The 21,370-nt window shown below is 41.5% G+C and overlaps 1 protein-coding gene across 2 annotated transcripts in view; it reads left to right on the forward strand.

Annotated features, from left to right (window-relative positions):
* LOC122554494 (uncharacterized) overlaps positions 1–21,370 on the forward strand; it is a 75,348-nt gene that overhangs the window by 48,471 nt on the left and 5,507 nt on the right. Inside the window, exons 12-18 of one of the 2 annotated variants that reach the window (XR_006313007.2) lie at positions 1,209–1,373; positions 4,119–4,275; positions 7,217–7,311; positions 9,884–10,054; positions 12,008–12,133; positions 14,675–14,753; positions 18,357–19,431. Coding sequence is in view for 1 of the 2 variants with exons in the window: in XM_043699615.2 (XP_043555550.2) it covers positions 1,209–1,373; positions 4,119–4,275; positions 7,217–7,311; positions 9,884–10,054; positions 12,008–12,133; positions 14,675–14,753 (793 nt within the window). In the remaining variant the exon portion in view is untranslated. The remainder of the gene's footprint in view (positions 1–1,208; positions 1,374–4,118; positions 4,276–7,216; positions 7,312–9,883; positions 10,055–12,007; positions 12,134–14,674; positions 14,754–18,356; positions 19,432–21,370) is intronic. The other variant, XM_043699615.2, reaches the window with a different exon arrangement.

The following is a 21,370-nucleotide window of genomic DNA, read 5'->3' on the forward strand; positions in this document are numbered from 1 at the left end:
ACTCGTCCATGCCAACTAAACTAATCTAGTCCCATTTACCAGCATTTGGCCGATATCCCTCTAAACCCTTCCTAATCATATACCCATCCAGATGCTTTTTAAGTGTTGTAATTGTACCAGCCTCCATCACTTCCTCTGGCAGCTCATTCATACACGCATCACCCTCTGCGTGAAAAAGTTGCTCTTTAGGTCTCTTTTAAATCTTACCCCTGTCCCCTTAAACCTTTGCCCTCTTGTTTTAGACTCCCCCAACCCCAAGGAAAAGAATTTGTCTATTTACTCAATCCATGCCTCTCATGATTTTATAAATCTCCATAAGGTCACCCCTCAGCCTCTGACACTCCAGGGAAACCAGCCCCAGCATATTCAGCCTCTTCCTATAGCTCAAACCTTTCACCTTTGGCAAAATCCTTGTGAATCCTTTCTGAACCCTTCCTGTTATACCAGGGAGACCAGAATTGTACATTGGAGTCATAGAGTCATTGAGTCATAGAGATGTACATTACGGAAACAGATCCTTCAGTTTTTGAAAAAGTGGAATTAATATAATCAAAAAGGAAACAGTCTTTTGAGGTCAAGTAATCTTTTCTGATTCCTGATTTTGTTTAGGCTATTATTTCATAAAGAAGTAATAAAAAGTCCTGGTGATGAATTGATGGCAAAGTAGTTGTGCCTAAATTACTTGTGGATGACAGTTAACTTCCCTTGGAAGTATTGCAATAGGCAAGGATTCTGCAGTCCCGACTTCTAACCCAGAATAAATCACCCTCAATTGGTCACTGTATTGCCTATCTGCCTATGCTCTCTTCAATTGTTTTAAAGAGCATGACCCTAGGCTGATCTGAGGCTCCCTTTGATATCCTCTGTTCAAAATAATACAATTTAATCTGTCTGTGTAGCTTCTCTCTTAATCCAAAGGTGCAATCTCTTGGTGTCACGTTTTGGCAATTATGAGCATATTACTAGAGGTCATTTGCCTAACCCTTTAAAAATATAGGCTATTTACATAATACTTCCACTGAATCTTCTTTTCTCCAGTGTAATCTATCCTAAACTCTTCATCACCAGTCAAATTTTCAGCTGCTTGAAGTAGAAATCAATTTGGTTGATCTTTTCTAGTGCCTTGATAGCTTTACTGTCGTAATGATCAGAGTTGAAAACACAATTTGGCATTCAATGTTCATTGTTCTCCTTTATGTTCTCTGCAGCCCGTGACTATGTATCCACCCAATGAAGCAGGTTTTCATGATGTGTTCGGCAATGTCTGGGTATGGATAGAAGATCATTTTAACGGTCTTCCAGGGTTTGATACCATGTACCTGTATGATGACTTCTCCAGCTCCAGCTTTGATGGACAGCATACAATGATTCTGGTATATTCCACGCAATACTTTTCCTATATTGGTCAGATTCATTTAGTTCAGTTCACTGAGCAGGAACTGTGCAGGGGGGAAGCTTCAGAACAACCAGAAGGTGACTGACCAGCTCGGGGTCCATTATAATGGTAACCTGCAAGGTCTTGCTGGTGGGCAATCTGAGGCAGGCGGGTACAAGTTAGTTCCAAATTATGTCATTGAGCGCGTGATACACTTTTCCCCAGGATCTGAATGAGGGAAGCTCCCGCAGCTCTGGTGATAGAGAGAATTTGATCCACACTATCTTTGCAGCTGAAAAAGCAGCCCATCTGGACTGTGAATTGCATTTGTGTAAAGTGAGGAAAAGCAGATGTGTACCTCTAGTCTCCAGAAAGATAAATGCAGCCTTCCCTAACCTAGCAATTCCTCCCCTCAGCTTCCATCCTTCAAGATCACACTGATAAGTCTTTACTTTCTCTTGAAATGGCTGCCAGTGTTTTCTATATGTTAAAGAAATGCCCTTCATGGGAGTTTTCCAGATCAATGGCCAGGACTTTTATGAGGAGCTATTGAAAATGACTGCATAAATCCCAGTTTTCCTAGAGTTTTTTTTAGCTTTCCCATCTAAATTATGGCAAATCAGTGAGTATAGGAGTTCCAATATTCACCACCCCCATGCCCAGCCTTCCCATTAACCTCCTTCCTGCCCACCTCCTTCCCACCCACCTCCTTCCCATCCACTCGTCTCCATCCCATCCACCTCCTCCCAATCCCCAGTTCCATCTTTCTGTTACTGCACCATCTTCCTATTGACCGGATGGCCTTCCTGTCAACCCCTGACTCAGACTGGCAAGATGGAGCTGGTTAAGGTGCTGCTCACCCTTTGGCCTACTGAGGTCCTTCAGCCATCAATCCACCTCTTGCCATTATATGCTAACCAGCAAAGCTCATCATCGTCCCTTGTATTCAACCCTAGGTTTCCTGCTCTGTGTCTGTCTAAAAGTTCAGATTACCTTTCCTGAATTGCCAATGAATATAAAAGCAGGGATGTACTCCTGAGGCTCTATAAGGCTCTGGTAAAGCCACATTTAGAATATAGAGTGCAGTTTTGGGCCCAATATCTCAGGAAGGAAGTACCCACCCTGGAGCATGTTCAGAGGAGGTTCACAAGAATGGTCCTAGGAATGAAAAGCTTAACATATGAGGAACATTTGAGGACTCCGGGTTTATACTCGATGAAGTTTAGAAGGATGAGGGAGGATCTAATTGAAACTTACTGAATACTGAATGGCCTGGACAGAGTAGATGTTAGGAAGATGTTTCCATTGGTAGGAAAGACTAGGACCCGTGGGCACGGCCTTAGAATAAAGTGAAAACTTTTTGCAACGGAGACCAGGAGAAATGTCTTCAGCCAGAGAGTGGTTAACCTATGGAATTCACTGCCTCAGAAGGCTATGGAGCATAGGTCATTAAATATATTTAAGACTGAAATAGATAGATTCTTGACTATCAAGGGAACCAAGGGTTATGTAGGGAAAGTGGGAGAATGGGGTCGAGAAATTTATCAGCCATGATTGAGTGGCGGAGCAGACGTGATGGGCTGAATATCCTAATTTTTGCTCCTATGTCTTATGGTCTTATCCATTCTTCCCAGAGATTACTTGTACACTACTCGGTTCTGTGCTAATTCGCCAGCAGCTCTTGAAGGTGGGGCATCCTTTCTCTGAAGGGCAGAAGTCCTTTTTAAGATTGTCCAGAGTGCATTGCGGCCGGGTGCTGGTTTTGTTTAAGGTCACTCAGTTAGATATCAACTTCGCTTCTGACAGAGCTGGGGAGGGTGGGAGTGGGCAGTACACCTACAAGCCACTCCCCTTCCAACACGCAAATATTAGTTTATGAGATGTAATAAGTATCTCTCAATGAAAGCGTTGAAAGCCGTCATAGTTTTTTATTTAAGGGAATGTCTGAGATTGACTTGATTAAATCCTTCAATATGAATCTGAGTAAAGATCTGGTCAGAAATCAGATTTGGAGATTTAGGAATAGGTGTAGACTTTATTTCTCCATAAAGAACTTCCCTTTCCTCACTGGGTGCACAATCATACATGCTCAAGAAGAGAGAAGATTAAGTGGTAGCAGTGTGAAGATGGATAAATATATCATCGCTTGATAATTTTTTGGAACTGCAAAGGATTTACAGTGACTTTGCTGAGGTAATTGGATATGACAGAGTGACCAAATTGGTGACATTCGGCTGATATTTGAAAGGAAAGACTCCTTCAGCCTTGATGTGGAAGCCTATTGAATCAGAAACAATACATTATCATGAGGTCAGAGGAAGCATTCTTGCTCCTTTGCTGAGAAATGTAAGATCCACTTCAGAGACTCCACATGGAAACTCAGTTATACTTTGGTGCCGTACTGAGGGAGAGTTGCACTGTTGCTGTCTTTTGGATTGTTGAGGTAAGATCACAAATCCTCTCAATATAAATATTTTTTTAAAACTTGGCATTTTTCCGAGACCAACAAGTCATCTCCTGATGGCCTGACCAATATCTCCAACAAAAATGATCTGGTTATTTTGTCATTGAAGTTTGTGGGATCTTACTGTGCCAAATTTGGCTGACTTATTTGCTTAACACTGCAATAGTGACGGCATTTCGACAGCATTTCATTGGCTGTGCCTTTGGAAAGCCTGAGGAAGATTTGATGAAAATTGCATTCCTGCTGGGATTATTGGCTTTGATTTTATTGTGTCAACAGGGTGGTTCTTGGATCTCGACAGGTGACGAGGCATCACGATTTGCAAGGTTTGCCTTCCGGAGGCACTTTTTCCAACACCTGGGTTTTCGCTTGGTCAGAACATGTGGTCTGTTGAAAACTCCAGTGAGAGTGGTGAATGCTGAGACAATTACTCCAGGTATAGACAAGAGAATCACCACACAGTTTGGGGCCATTCACCATCTGACATGAAAATGCCTTCCAAATCAGAGAAGTCCCAAATCCCATGAATGTCTTTCAGTGGGGAGAAAGGGAAACAATGATAATGCATCTAGAAACCAAATGTGTATATTAAGAGTAAAAACCTAAGGGAGTTGATCTAATTTTGTTTAGAAGAGATGGTGCATTACAGTGAAGTGTATTTTTAAGGATAGTAATATAGATCTGTTAGCTTGAAACTTTAACACAAATACTTGAAACACAGCATCTCAATTAGAAAGCTGAAGGGAATCAATAAGTTTGAATATTTTTCTCAGATTAAGATATGAACCCCCGTGTGCTGCCTCCCAGTGCTCCTGAGGTGGGGTGACTAGGAATGGTTATATTTATTTGTTTGCTTTAACAGCACTTTTAGTTTTGGGGCAATCTCTAACTGAGAGGTTCACAGTATTGAATAAGTCAGCTGGACCTATCACGTCTGTGCCAGCTTTCTGATGGTACAATCCAAAACTAACCTCACATCCGGCCTTCTCCCCAATAACCTGGTATAGTCCTGTTTCAGAAGCATATGGATTTCTGCAATAACCATTCCCCTTCACAAAACAATACATGCCCAGTACTCTCTGCACAGAGAACCTTTCTTTTTCTTACTCTCTTCAATGGTAATCCCCCATCACTGGTTCCACAGTTTGGGCAAACCACTTCTATTCATTATCAGATCCATCCTGATTTTATAAAACTGCATGAATCTCATTCTATAGTCAAGTGGTAATAGTTAGAGAAACTCATGCCTCTCATCATACCTATGGCCTCGTATTTTTCTTGTGAATCGGATTCATACAAAACAATTTCAGACAGCCCAATATTGTCAGAATATTAAATTATATACCCAATTAAACCCCCCACTATCTACCTTTTACCCACACTATCAATATGCATTTGGACTTTCAGGGAATTTGGTATTTGGACCCCTCAGGTTCGGTATAATCTGTATCTTTCCATTCTGTGTATACTCTGATCCCTATTTAGTCTTTGAAAATACACCACCTGCCCACCTATATCTTTTGTTTTAACTAGTCCCTGGGCAAGTGACCCAGTATGTTATGACTCTTTGAATTAGAACATTTTCTCGAAGATCTGGCTCCCTTTCTTCATTCGAACGCTCCGTTTGTTGGTTGCAACAGGATTAACTTGAAAGAAAGGATCCCTTCCCTCTCCTAATTCCAATGTTTTTATCTTTTAAACTTAACCAGGTTTCTTGAGCTAAAGATAGGATGAGCTTCTTAGTAATTAAAACACAGTTGTATCTTACACCCAGCCAGCTTTTTGTGACCCCACATCATGACCACAATCTAGTTTGTAACTCATTGAAGATGCTTCAGATGTTTGCATTGTATTTCTTCCTTTGACGTGCCTTTTGAAATTCTTTGACACCCTTCCAGGCAACATTCCATGCTCTTTCAATTTTCCAGACAGGCTCTGAATTGCATTCTCAACCACCTCTGGTTTGTATGTCCTTTTTCTTCAAAAAGAAAACACAACAACCCTTATTTCTTAAAAGTTCAATGTGTTCCTAAGTAATTCAGGGCTATGATTCTTCGTCATGACTCATTGTTTAATTATTTTTGAAGCTCAAGTTTTAGAGTGAAGTTCATCTTATTATTTTGTATTATCAGTAAATTTAGTCATTTTCCTTCATGTGGGTCAAATCACATCATCATTTCTTGGAAATATTGAACATATCGGAAACAAAAGTGTTTCCAGCATTGTCACCTTAGAGTGTCAATATTTGCAGTTGATAAACAACACAGCTGCACACACATATCCTAACCCCTTGTTTCTTTTATTGTAATTAACTATTAATGGTTTAGGATAACCAGACTGTTGAATACTGTTGACCATTATTTAAATACAAACTTAAATACTTGAAAAATTGCATTCTGCTTCAATGCTTGCTAACATTCTCTAAATTTTAAAGATATCCCATCATATTTTTGTACACTCTCACCTTGATGTGGAGGTGCCAGTGTTGAACTGGGTGGACAAAGTTAGAATCACATAACACCAGGTTATAGTCCAACAGGTTTATTTGAAATCACAAGCTTTTGGAGCATTGCTCCTTTGTCAGGTGAAGTGTCATTTCACCTGATGAAGGAGCAGAGCTTTGAAAGCTTGTGATTTCAAATAGACCTGTTGAACTATAACCTGATGTTCTGTCATTTATTACACTCTCACCTTGTTAGTTGCCAGGGACATGACCTAGTGTCCTTTTCTTCAGTCTCTGATATGACATAATCGCTCTGATGCGATGCTCCAGTTTCACTGTTATAAACAGGTTGAAATCCTAATCTTGCATCACATTCACCTCCATGTTGTCAAACTGGTGTCATGCCAGTGGACATAGATGAATGCTGCTCCCACGATATCAACAACATTGAAGGTGGCTTTAGGTTTCTGATCACTTTTTAAAATGTGAGACTTCTTTGATTGAAATGCGTGCAGGGCAAGATTCGAAATGAGGATGTGGGCATCATTGGAAGTATAGCTTGCCTCTGCAAGTGCTAAATTTCCTAGTTTGAGGAATAAAACAGTGTCACTGTTGGCTTTGTATCTTAAAGGGTTTAAGCAATCACATTTGATAATTGATAATTCAAAAAAATGATCAAAATATGATCTGAGGTAATTGGCAGTGTAACAAAGTTGTTGCATCATGCCTTAAACCTTCTGTCTGAAGAATCTAATAGTATATTGTCCGTATGGCTGAAATGTGCCTTTAACTTTAGGAGCGCCGTGGTCATATCTTGTATGATGTTCAACAGTTTGCAAAACAAGAAAAGCATCTTTAGGCTTTGCATTGGAACTCTTCAGGCATTTTCCACAGTAAAGGGATTTTTTACTGAAGAGACATGTGTTTTCACCAGATAACTCAATCACTGTTCCCAAGGAGACTGTGCAAATGATCACCGTTCCCAGTGCCAACACTCAGCTGCGGTATGAGACGGATGTTGCTGTGCAGGTAGGGCAATGCTGCATCTTTCTGAAGCCAGCAGCCTCAATAAGCTCACTTAACGGTTTGATGTATCTAGATTCGCTGAAAGATTTTTTTTTTCGCAAGTTTTGGATAAGATGAATTAAGTGACTTGGATCAAATGTATTCTAAATAGTATTGATTAAGTAGAGGTACATCAAAAATGAGTAAAATAGCACTCCCATGAATAATTGTGACATTAAATCCCAATGTCAACCATGAAGATTTTCATATTTGATCCTGGAATTGCTGCTTTCTGTTATAATGGATGCTCCACGCAAGGCTCACAGTAATCGTGTTATAGAACCTGTGGGTAATGTCATGCTAATATTCAATTTTCTTCTCCAGTTATTTTCTCTGATGTTTCTTTTCCACTCCTCATAGAAATAGTTCAGATGTGTAAAATGCAACATAACCTGTTCATCATAATTGAGTCCAGTGATGAGCTGCGGTCCACAGGCTATTCAACTGTGGGAAAAGAGAGTGGGGGAATACCAGAAACAAGCTGTATCCTCGCTCAATAAACAAACTTTCCAACAGGTTTAACAGAGCAGTGAACAAGAATAGGAATCATTACAGGGTTTTTTTTCTCTCTATCCCAAGGGCCTGAGATGCTTTGTCCTATCTCTCAAGGCCCAGGACAACGAATCCATCAGAGTGTGGGCCAGACTAGGAGCAGCAGTGCATCACTGTGCCTTCTGTCTCTGCATTGGTCCAGCCAAAACCAGAAACGAGTTGCAAAGGGCAACCTTCCTGGTCAGTAAAGCTCAGAAACTGTTTATTTTTCCACTGAGCAATAAATAGAACAAGAGTTTTCTTCCTGGGGACTACTATCAGCATAAGACAACATGTGCAAGCTCTGAACATCAAAGAATTAATGTTTGAACAAAGAACAAAGAAAATTTACAGCCCAGGAACAGGCCCTTCAACCCTCCAAGCCTGAGCCGATCCAAATGTACTGTCTAAACCTGTCGCCTAATTCCTAAGCATCTGTATCCCTCTACTCCCCCCTACTCATGCATTTATCCAGCTGCGTCTTAAATGAATCTACCGTGCCTGCCTCTACCACCTCTGCTGGCAACGCGTTCCAAATGCCCACCACCCTCCGTGTGAAGTACTTGCCACGTGAATCCCCCTTAAACTTTCCACCTCTCACCTTGAAAGCGTGACCTCTCGTTATTGAATCCTTCACCCTGGGAAAAAGCTTGTCTCTATCCACCCTGTCTATACCCTTCATGATTTTATAAACCTCAATCAGGTCCCCCCTCAATCTCCTTTTTCTAATGAAAATAAACCTAACGTACTCAACCTTTCTTCATAGCTAGCACCTTTCATACCAGGCAACATCCTCATAAACCTTGAGTACGTTTAATTATGGCTCAGAACCACTTCCAAAAAGAAGTATTGTTGAGACAATGTCCATGTTATTGTTTGAATGTGAAAGGAAATAGCATAACAGCCAAAGTTCTACCTGTGTCCCTCAGTGCCGAACCATATTGATTGGTCCTTTCTGGGTATGGAAGTATTTTCATCCACCTTGTTATTCACGACTGCCAGACTGGCTGAGACTAGGTTTCCAGCACACGGAAAGTTAAGGATATATTTAAATGCATATATCAACAATTAGCTTTATGTGATTTCAAGTCAGAACACTGTGTGGCATCAAACCTGTCAGTGGATTAGTATTGAAGATACAGGGCCTAGGATGTCTCAAGTGTGGCTCAAATCAATTTACATACTTTGTTTTTGATGAACAAGAAACATGAAAGTTCTGAAAGATTTTTTTTGACTCTCCACTTACCTGTTCTTTTTACTTTGGTCCTTAGTATTAAAACATTTCCCAAAGTTAGGCATTTCTTTGGATCGATATTGTCAATCGACATCACGAACTTGAACACGTCATTGAGGTCATCCAATAAAGCTTCTTAGTTTTAAAGATAATCAAGTCCACTTTGCTGAACTATTTTATATAGCTCCTCATATCAGAATCATCCAGTCAAAATTTGATCTGGCAGTAACAAAGAATGAGATATTTTCCCAACATGTGCACAGATTGGTGGTCCAGCTACTTTGAAAAGGTAGAGCTTATCCACACACCCTGGAGCAGATAATATTGGCAAAGACCACCTTATTATATCTTTCCACTGGCAACAGAGTACTCTATTTATTTTGGATCATAGTCTCATGAAGCAAACACTCACCCAAATGGGTGCAGATTCCAGTTAATTTGCAATCTCAGTCATGGCATGCATTAGAAACCAGGATTATGAATTTACATGAGGCAGAAAGCTTCAATTCGAAAGCAAACTTACATTTCATGGAAGGCCTTTGAAGTGGCCAGAGAAAATAAGCGGTGTTCTGAGATGTGCTCCACATAGAGGAAGGTGACTGAAACAAAATCATAAATAAATACTTTATACATTTTCTTTACTCAGCTAAGAGCTTTATAAAGGGGAGCAGTTTGCTGGGTCTCGGAGTTCTCACCTGGTTATAAAACTCCTCATGTTCTTTTCCTTGTATATTGTGGAAATATTCTTGTTGTACTGTATAATTTACACAGGAACAGCTTGAGCTGGAGTACGGAGACCTGAGCAAAGCAAGTTACTGCAGCCAGTTGTATGGAGTGTGCAATCGGGTGATCAAGGAACAGCAGCTAGCTGGCAGCACATGCCTTGTTCTAGGCAGTGGAACTGGTCTCATCTCCTTCATGTTAACCCAGTTGTTTTGCAAGGTGACATTTTAACTGACCTTACATATCTATATTCTAAATATGTTATTCTCCCCTTCTTTCTCCTTTTGTTGTTATTGAATTTTGTTCTATTTCTATTGGCTACAAGTATAAATCTGAACATGACCATTCTCTAAACATGGGTGTAGAAAGTAGCCATTTACAGCATTGTAGATGGGTCTGACCCTATTCTCTCCTGATGCCCAAACATAATGTAATTTACAGCAGCAGAGGGAGACTTAACTGTTATCCCACCCTTTGTCGGCATGAATTTTTCTGAGCAGCGATTCCTTCTGTCCCATCCCACAATGCTGCCCTTCCAGCCCAGTACCTAATCTTGCTTAGCTCCTTCCCATCCAACTCAGCCTCTCAGTCCTTACTCTGTGCTCTCTGCCAATGAATCAGTTCTCACTTCCCCTCTCGACCTCTCTTTCTATGATGTCTGTTCACTTGTGAACAAGGCACATATTATTGAGAACTTACCAGGGGATGATTGTATTAATACTATGGTCTTGATAGAAATTGGCTGAGAGGGGACAACACCTTCCTACTCAATGGAACCCTCCCTATACCTTCCACCACTTGCTGTGCCAAGACTGTGGGCGTAGTGTGAGGCTCCTATCATTAGACCACATCGTGGCCTGACTGCTCTACTCTACTCGCACTTTCTCCTCCTTTGAGAATCTCACTGAATCTCTTTCAACTTCCATTTAAAATCCTTGTTCTCTGCCATCCGTCTGATGCCATCAGTATTTTCTCACTGAGATATTTTCGCAAATGTTCTCCCATTGCCTCTACACTGAGCAATTTCTCATCCTCAGCGATTTCAACTTCCGTCCCAACCAAGTTGCCTCTCCTTTGAGTTAACTGCCCTCCCTGTCCTTGCTAATCTCTCCGTCCTCCACGTAAACATCATAATTCACACTCATGGTTGTTTGCTTGACCGTTTCATTTCTTGGCCTCACTACTGCTTTTGTATCACTGGCAGATGAGGCCATCTCTGTTCACTGCCCCACCCCCATCACACCCCGATGTTCCAGATTTCAGTACCTGTCCCAAGAAAAATGTCATCGCTCAATTCACTTACAACTGCACTTTCAAAATCCCAGCAGTCTAGCTATTGATTCTGATCACTCAGCATCTCACCTCAAAATCTGCTGCCCTCGCTCCCATTAAACTATTTCTCTCTCTCTCTCCCTCTCTTTCTCCCTCTCTCTTTCTCCCTCTTTCTCTCTCTCTCTCTCAGCTATCTCCAGTCCCCTGATACTGCCCTCATTTCTGCTTTCTTAAGTCTAAGAGACACACATTTGAAAGGATATGGTGGCTAACTGGTTTAACCATTCATCACAAGACCTAACGAATTATATAAAACACTATCCGGTCCTGCTGTCATCTGCCAGTAAATGTGAAAGCCGCAAAAATGTTTTTGTCATTAACATTGAGACAATTCAATCAACTGTTTCAATCACTTCCGCATCCCCACATCACAAACCCACCGGGCCACTCTCCTTCAAAACCGCCATGTCCTGGCCCGGACCTTACATCGTTCTATCTCCCTCACCCTCTCTGAGCTCATCCTGTCCATGAGTTCCACCTCCTGTTCCCTCCTCCTTAGTCCACCTGAACTGCTGACTATTAGGTTCCTTTCCTCATATAGCTGACATCTTGGATAGTTCTGTCTCATCATCTATTGTCCCTCTCCTTTAAGTCTGGAATCCTCACCCCCTCCTCAAAAAGCAAATCCTTGCAAGCTATCATTTCATTTCCCTCTTCCTTTTTCTCCCAAAATCTGTCACCATCATCACCCCTTTCCCAATATGTGTAATCGGTGAAGACCCCCTCTAGTCCTCCCCTCCAGTGTCTGACCAAGATGCTGCAGGGATTGAGAACTTCCTCAGCATGCTATTTATGTCAAGCACTTCATATCACGACATGCCCTTTATTTCTTTGCACTAGGTAATTGGGATTGACTACTGTGGAAGATTCATTGAAACTGCACAACAACTAAAATATTCAGGATACCAAAATTCTGATGTGAAGGTTCCAGATTATTTGGACCGAGATAGGGTGATATTCAAACAGGTAATTATTTTGAGTGTTGCAAACACATCCCTCATGTTCCACACATGTATACTTGTACTCATACCACATATCCATTAACACATTAAAACAAGCACATAGGCATACATAAATAAATGCACATGTACACATACAGACATATACATAGGTATAGACATGAATATACTCACACATGTACATACAGACACATATACATAGGTATGCACATACATGTATGAAACAGGCGCATACACATAGATACATAGTCACACATGTCTATGCACATATGCATAGGTGCACATATACATCCTTACCTATACATGCACAAATAGGTACACACACATATACAAAGTTATAAAGGGGCAGTGTTCAGCAGAAAAGGGAAGATAATGTAATTTAAATTTTCCAGAGCGCTGAATCGGCTCCACTTTTCTCAACCATCCTGCTAGACTGAAACAGTGGTTTAAGTTCTTTCTCACACACAGCTATATCTTTCTCCAATTAAATTTTGTTTTCACTGGAAAATTATATGGTTTACTTGAATGTAAGAAAGATAAATTGTATAACTGCTAGCCTGAGAAAACCATTAAATATGCAACATTTAGCATGTGGCCTCTGTAATATCACATGCTGTTCACAAACACATATGCACATACTCACACATACACATAGACACAAACATACACACATACAGACATGTACACATATGCACACAGACACGAACACACACATACAGACATGTGCACAAACACACATACAGATATGTATACAAACACACATACAGACACGCAAACACACAGAGACACAGATAAACATCAAACACATACACATACAGACATGTACACAAACACAGATAGACACAACCACACAAACAGACACAGATAAACACAAACACGCATATATACATGTACACAAACACACACAGACACAAACACAAACACACACAAACACACACACATTGACACAGAAACACAAACACACATACAGACACAGATAAACACAAACACACATATATACATGTACACAAACACACACAGACACAAACACACACAAACACAAACACACACACATTGACACAGAAACACAAACACACATACAGACATGTACACAAACACACACAGACACAGACAAACACAAACACACATACAGACATGTACACAAACACAGATACAGACACAACCACACACAGACACAGATAAACACAAACACACATATATACATGTACACAAACACACACAGACACAAACACAAATACAAACACAGACACAAGCACACACACATTGACACAGAAAACACAAACACACATACAGACATGTACACAAACACACACAGACACAGACAAACGCAAACACACATACAGACATGTATACAAACACACACACAGACACAGACAAACACACATACAGACATGCACACAAGCACACACAGACACAAACACACATACATACAGACATGTATACAAACACACACAGACACAAACACAAACATACACACATACAGATGTATACAAACACACAGACACAAAGACAAACACACACGTACAGACATGTACACAAACACACACAGACAGACAGAAACACATACATACAGATAGGTATACAAACACACACAGACAAACACAAACATATAGACACAGACACAAACACACACACTCACATAGACACAGGCACAAACACACACAGTCACACATATACAGACACATGCAGATACACACACATACACACACATACACACAAATGGAAAGTTGAAAGGGAATAGTGTCCAGTACAAAAGAAAGATAAAATAATTTACAGTTTAAAGTTTCTCAGGTGTTGTTGTGAATTATAGGTCTAAACTGAGACTATAGCTGGCTAGATTATTTCAGGCACTCTCAGTAGCAGAGAATATTGCAGTTATTGTTTTGGGTTTTCACTGTCCTGAAGTTTATTTTTAATCAGAATTGTCACCAGAAGTCTTTTCTTCTTGAAGGACAGAGAGAGAAATTGCTCAGACAGTGTTCAGTGCTGCTTCCTTTGTTTCATCACCTTTTTGCTTAAATAAACACCTCCTTGAAATACGGACTTGTTTGTACAGAGCGCATGACTTTTGGAGGGTGCTGTCAAGGAGGTTTGATGAGTTATATTTTACATGACAGATTAAAGTAAATTGGGATATGACATATGGAGATAGGTGACTTTAAAAGTGATAGTTCCTAATTTTTTCTGCCACTGGGGATTTTTTTCCATTATGTCTACATCTGTTGTAGAATAAGAAATAGTCAAATAACTAGTTCTATCTCCATCATATATCGACAAGGACTGTAGAAGGTGAATTGAATATTTTTTATTTGGCATTAGGAGGATTCGGCCTTCCTAGTTTCTGTGGTGCATTAATTAGGCCAAATGGATGGTATTGGAAGAACATGCCATATTAGGTATAGCTTCTAACGTATTACAAAAATATCTCCAGAAACTGATGGAATAGACAATATATAAATAAGGAGATCTCATGTATCAGGACCGTTGTGATTTTTGATTAAACATTGTCCAAACCATTCAAACTAATATGTACAAGTTCAACTTGCAGCTAACATGGATTCCAAAAGAAATTGGACGTCATTGTTTTATACTTGTCAATTTCCTGGATCGTACCCTTAATCCCTCAGGTAAAAATGTTATGTTTTAGTCCATGCTTTAGAGAAAGATAAGCCTTAAGTAGGGCATTCGACCACTCTATTCTACTGAAGTTTGCATTTGTGTTTTAATTATTTTAAGTTCTTCTTGTCTCATCGAAAATGGTCGCAAATTTAAATGTCATCCAGCTGTGAGAACCGAAAAAATGTTTTAACACAGTTCTATAAGTCGTGAGGAACCTTTTAAACATGGGCAATATAGTTTGACTCAGTAATGCTGCTGTGTGTTCTGACTCCATCTGCAGTTGATGTATAATGCAACACGTTTCATTTACCAATGTCTTGTATCTCTTTTGTTTAAATGCAACTGACTCATAACATCAGGATTTACAGCCTTTAAAGAAGTTAAGCCCTGGCTCTCCCCTCTTGCCCTGAGAATTCTTACTGGAATCATGCTGGGTCATAGTTAATACTGATCCCTTCGATTGTCTGCTTCATGCCTGACACTCCTTGTTCCACTGCCATTTTCCCTTCCTGCACTCCCAAATCTGGATCTGACCCTTCATCTCCCACCCAGACCCAAACCCCACCTTTTCCCACCCAGACCCAAACCACTCCTTCCCCCACCCAGACCCAACTCCCTCCTTCCCCCACCCAGACGCAAACTCCCTCCTTTCCCCGCCCAGACCCAACTCCCTCCTTGCCCCACCCAGATGCAAACTCCCTCATTTCCCCACCCAGACCCAAACCCCTCCTTTTCCCACCCAGACCCAAACCCCTCCTTTCCCCACCCAGACCCAACTCCCTCCTTTCCCCACCCAGACCCAAACCCCTCCTTTCCCCACCCAGACCCAACTCCCTCCTTCCCCCACCCAGACCCAAACCCCTCCTTTTCCCACCCAGACCCAACTCCCTCCTTCCCCTACCCAGACGCAAACTCCCTCCTTTCCCCACCCAGACCCAAACCCCTCCTTTTCCCACCCAGACCCAAACCCCTCCTTCCCCCACCCAGACCCAAACTCCCTCATTTCCCCACCCAGACCCAAACTCCCTCATTTCCCCACCCAGACCCAAACTCCCTCATTTCCCCACCCAGACCCAAACCCCTCCTTCTCCAACCAGACCCAAAACCTTCCTCCCCCCTATCAGATCCAAACTCCTCCTTCCCCAACCAGACCCAACCCCCCTCATTCTGATCTCAAACCACTCCCCCTCCCATTCCAGCCCCAAACCGCTCCTTGTTATCTCCAGCTTTCATTCCAGGACTGCCCCTCCCACCCACCCCCATCCCCGTCCTTTCGGTCCCACCGCCCAAACCCCCACTCTCTGACCTGACTGGTGGTGCATTGCGTAATTTTGCCCATGGATATGTGCCTCAGAGAACCAAATTATATTTTAACGGTTATCTGACAAAAACAGTTGGCCTGGATTTTGTGATGGCCAGGCTGTCATTTCTGATGCATACATGGGAGTTACGTATGGGGACCCCAGTGAATTCCCATCAAGCAGACTCAAAGGAGTTTCCTGGAAAATTGCGGATTCCAATGGGCAACTCCCTATTTCTGATGCCCTCTAAAAGCATCCTCACACCACACCGAAAATACTTCTCCCAGACCCTGACCAGATGCCCCCTCACACTCCGGGACCTGGGACAATCTATCTCCTCCATCACCAGCCCTGACAGGACCATGTGCAGGACTCAGCAATCCTCCAGAGACCTGACACCCCCACCCCCCCACCCCAAGCTTCAATCACTTTCGTTTCAGTCCCCTCACCAGGTCCGTTATATTCAGTCCACCCCGCTCTAACCTCAATAGCCCATCACTTACTTGGCGATCCTGTGCCTTGGCACCCCACCCACCTGGAACCCTACCCTCCTGGCATCCAACCTCAATCTTACCTTATGTACCTACCATTTGACAGCCCAAGTAATATGGCTGACTATGATTCTGGATCTTTACTTATCAGAATACAGGAGCTGACTGCTGTGAAAAGTGGGTATAGTTTGCCATTGTCCGACAGTTCTGTACTGGCGGGAGTTTTCAGATTGGAAGGATGGGCTCTGCAGTTTAAAGAGCCTTGATCAGAATCTCCTGTTAGCAACGTGGATCTCTTTTATGGCATAAAGGGGGAAGGAGAAGGTTGCATGACATTGGCCCACATTGTTTTCATAACCATAGAGAATTGGCTTCATAATGCTTCCTTCCCCCCTCCCCCTGCCACAATTAGTGTGAACAGGCAATGCTGTATTATCTCAGAATCAGTCCCATTCCCAAACAGATGGTCGAAGCTTTTGTAGTTATTTTTGCTGTAGGTCTGTGTGTGTCAATTATGCGAGTTATGGTATGGTTGAGATGAAGCATGCAGTTAGATTCAACTTCTAGTTTTACTTAAGTTATATTGGTTTTAAGTCTGTGTGTATCAGTAAACATTTTTGTATCAGGAGAAGGCACTAGTGTGTCAATAAGGCACATTAGCTATAATTGAGCCACAGGAGCCAGAGAACTAAGAAAGCCTGAGAACTGAGAACAAACTCCCAGTTTACAGACCTTTCATTATAAAGAGGATATCTTTATTCTATTTTGAAACTGGCAGCTTTATCTCAGGCAGTATCATAATTTGTTTTTCAATTAGAATCTAATTTAAATCTTGTGAGATTATGAAACATTAAGCATTTACCGTGTGGCCAACATTTGGCCCATCATGCTTTGTCATGCTGTTGCAATTTACAATTCTCTGATTGACTGATAGTACAGGAATAAAAATCCTTAAAGTGTAACAAACCCTGGCCTCTCCAAAGTCTATTTGTAAAATGGCCAGGAGTTAACCTACAGTCAGGGCAGGAGGAATAAGGAAGCAAGCTATAGGTGTGGAGCTGTAATTAAATGTTATTTTTAGCTGAAAAATCAGATTTACATGAATTTAAATTTTAGTTTTGAAGATGTTATGAACATGCTACGAAGCACTTGAGTTGATATTTTATATTATTATTACCCATCCTCAAGAATGGGACTCCACAGTCAGTGCCAAGCTCAACTTGATTTGACCAGCTTCCACAATGGGGCCTTGTGCTGGTTTCTCCTACTCGAAGTTGAGGACTGCAGATGCTGGATATCAGAGTCAAGATTAGAGTGGTGCTGGAAAAGCATAGCAGGTCAGGCAACATCCGAGGAGCAGGATGTTGCGGTGCTGTGCTTTTCCAGCACCACTCTAATCTTGACTCTGGTTTCTCCTAGTGTTTGGCTCAGTGTAACTCTCATGGTGTATTTTGCTATTCAGGAAGTGTGTAGGTCAATGTTGGGTAACTATAGCACAACACTGAGCTATTGCTAAAACATTGTTTCAGGGTTCACTGCCTTCAGATTACAAGGGAAGATGGTTAACAATGCAGTGTACTGAAAAGTCCACGTATTCCGTAAAAGACAAACAAAAATCAGAAACAGACAAAAGATCTATGATAATAATTGAAGCATTTTCTTTGGTCTTACTCAATCAGTAAGACTTAGACTTATCAATGTTTTGACTTTATGATAGTGCCTTTCTTGGTGCATGAGTTCAAACAGAATTGTCATTGTTTCCTGTGACATCCGACACTGATTTCACGTTTTTACTGCACATTTTCTTTACTTCCTACAGAATTAGTCAACCATTCCCTCAACTCTCATAAAATAGTAATGCCATTTTGAGTTAGGCGTTTCATCCCTGCAAGTCCCAGTAGAGATTTATCTTCCCTGCAAGTCCCAGCACAGATTTATCTTCCCCACAAATCCTAGCAGAGATTTATCTTCCCCGCAAGTCCCAGCAGAGATTTATCTTCCCTGCAAGTCCCAGCACAGATTTATCTTCCCTGCAAGTCCTAGCACAGATTTATCTTCCCCGCAAATCCCATCAGAGATATATCTTCCCTTCAAGTTCCAGCAGAGATTTATCTGTCCAGCAAGTTCCAGCAGAGATATATCTTCCCTGCAAGTTCCAACAGAGATATATCTTCCCTGAAAGTTCCAACAGAGATCTATCTTGCCTGCAAGTTTCAGCAGAGATTTATCTTCCCTGCAAATCCCAGCACAGATTTATCTTCCCTGCAAGTCCCAGCAGAGATTCATCTTCCCTGCAAATCACTGCAGAGATTTATCTGCCCAGCAAGTCCCAGCAGAGATTTATCTTCCCTGCAAGTCCCAGCAGAGATTTCTCTTCCCTGCAAGTCCCAGCAGAGAGTTATCTTCCCTGCAAGTTCCAGCAGAGACTTATCTTCCCTGCAAGTCCCAGCAGATATATCTTCCCTGCAAGTTCCATCAGAGATTTATCTTCCCTGCAAGTTCCATCGAGATTTATCTTCCCTGCAAGTCCCAGCAGAGATATATCTTCCCTGCAAGTTCCAGCAGAGATTTATCTTCCCTGCAAGTTCCAGCAGAGATCTATCTTCCCTGCAAGTGCCAGCACAGATATATCTTCCCTGCAAGTCCCAGCAGAGATATATCTTCCCTGCAAGTTCCAGCAGAGATTTATCTTCCCTGCAAGTTCCAGCAGAGATTTATCTTCCCTGCAAGTTCCAGCAGAGATCTATCTTCCCTGCAAGTGCCAGCACAGATATATCTTCCCCGCAAATCCCAGCAGAGATGCACCGCCATTGAAAGACAATTTTTTTAATATAAAAAGGCTTTGCTGTTCTGTTTCAATGAGCCTTCAGAATGTAACCTGCATTGCTGGGAAAGTAAGTCTTTTAAACTGTGCTTTATTTATTTATTGATCTGTTTATTTCTTGCCGTATTTGTTCAATAATATTTTAATTAAAGGGTTTGAAAGCTTAGACAATGTGAATTTCCCACCTAGGTTTCTCTGTGCTTACATGTCAAAAATTACTTTTTTTTAACCCTGACTTTGCATTTAATTTGGCGATGTCATGGTAATTGCAGGGTAAGGAGGATGAAAAGTTGATTGAAACAATGAGATTGCTCTACAACTGACAGTTTAAGGGATAATGTATTTGGTTGCTGGTACAATTTTAGCATGCTCAGCAGGAAAACTTGACACTTACTTCCTGATCACAGACACCATCTCTTTACCACCAGGAATTGACACTATCCAAGACAGGAATAGAAAAGCTTAGAGACACCATAAGTAAAACTAAGGGAACATTTGCTCAGGCAAGTGTTCATTTCCTACACCTACTCCCCCTTTCAACTATTATTCAATGATTATTTGTGCTGTGATGTGGTGCCATTCTGCACTTGTCATCCTAAAGTAGTCTTCAGGCCATCACAACCAACAATACTGCAAGTCTAACAAGCCACTATCTTCACAAAAATAATGTTTGCATCAAGGAAGGTAGGGAGAATAATCAAGTAGACATGGCCATTCTTTTAATCATTATTCATTTCCAAATAATGTAATAATGCATTCCAGTGCATCTGATTTCATTACATCATATAGCTTTAAACGAATTAGAATACATCTGCCTAAGGATTTGATAGCTTGGTAATTGGTAAAAACCAAAAGGTTTTAGGTGTTGAATGTCTCCACCCATGAACTGTGGAATTGCAAATCACAGCCTCCAATCACCATGGTACAGACCTTCCTGTTGTCACTGGGGGACTCTGTGATCAGTGTGTACAGCAGAGCCAGCTGCACACCCAATCAGCAGGATGTAATTCAGCAGAGAGCCAGTGAGAGCCCACATCACCTCCTCTGGAGGGAAGCCTGCCCCATATAATGGAACTGGCACCTCAAAGGCCAGTCCCAGGCCACATCTGAGCTTAAGGGCAACCAGGTAGCTCCCGGGAGGCACTCCATTCACGAAGCCCGGTTTCTCCAACAATCGCCGTGCCCCTGATGATGAAGGTCCTTCCTCAGAAGCCTGCAAGCAAACACACCAGAGTTTGCTTTTTGGGCTCCCATATGGTGACTGTCTTGCCCATTTGTGGCTTGATGACCAGTCAGGTTGGGCTAAGGCCTTTAAATGGGCATTAATTGCCTATTCAAAGGACTGCAGTTGCCATCTGGATGGGACAGATATCCAGCAACGTTGCCACTCTGGCGTTAATTGATTTAGGTGAGAGGTAATTGATTTCTACCCAAAGTCTATTCAGACTGCGCTTGGCCAACAACACCACAGCATTAAACAGGGGAGGCAAGGGGGCTGGAGTCGACCTCAATAATTATGTGAATCCTTTCATTTTAGAGGTGATTATAAGATAGCTTAACGACCTCTGTTTCCCTTTTAAGAGTCTGCACACATCCCACATGAGTTCATTTAGATTCTATTCCAGCTTACTTTTCAAGTTTGCCTGTTTTCAAAGTATCTTACTGAAGACTTTCTAATGAGATTCCCAGGTGTCATGTAGATATTTATAAATATGTCTGAATTGATTTCCTGTTCTTATTTTCTAGGCTGTTCCAGAAGTGACTAAAAAAAGGTCAAATTACACAATATTTCTCCAGCAAAGATAAAGCTGAGGGTTGATCTGATAGAAATCTTTAGAATTATGAATATAAGGAGACATTGAGGTGCGGAGAAGATACTTGTGAGAAAAATGAGCAACACAAATATATTACAATCATTAATAAATCCAAATGAAGAACCTTCTTTACCTGAAGTGGTTAACATATGGGATTAACAAATGGAAGAGTTGACATTATTAATATTGATAGAT

Source organism: Chiloscyllium plagiosum, unplaced genomic scaffold (genome assembly GCF_037043375.1).
Source record: "Chiloscyllium plagiosum isolate Xiang-an unplaced genomic scaffold, Cpla_swu_hap1 HiC_scaffold_9, whole genome shotgun sequence".
Taxonomy (NCBI): Eukaryota; Metazoa; Chordata; class Chondrichthyes; order Orectolobiformes; family Hemiscylliidae; genus Chiloscyllium; species Chiloscyllium plagiosum.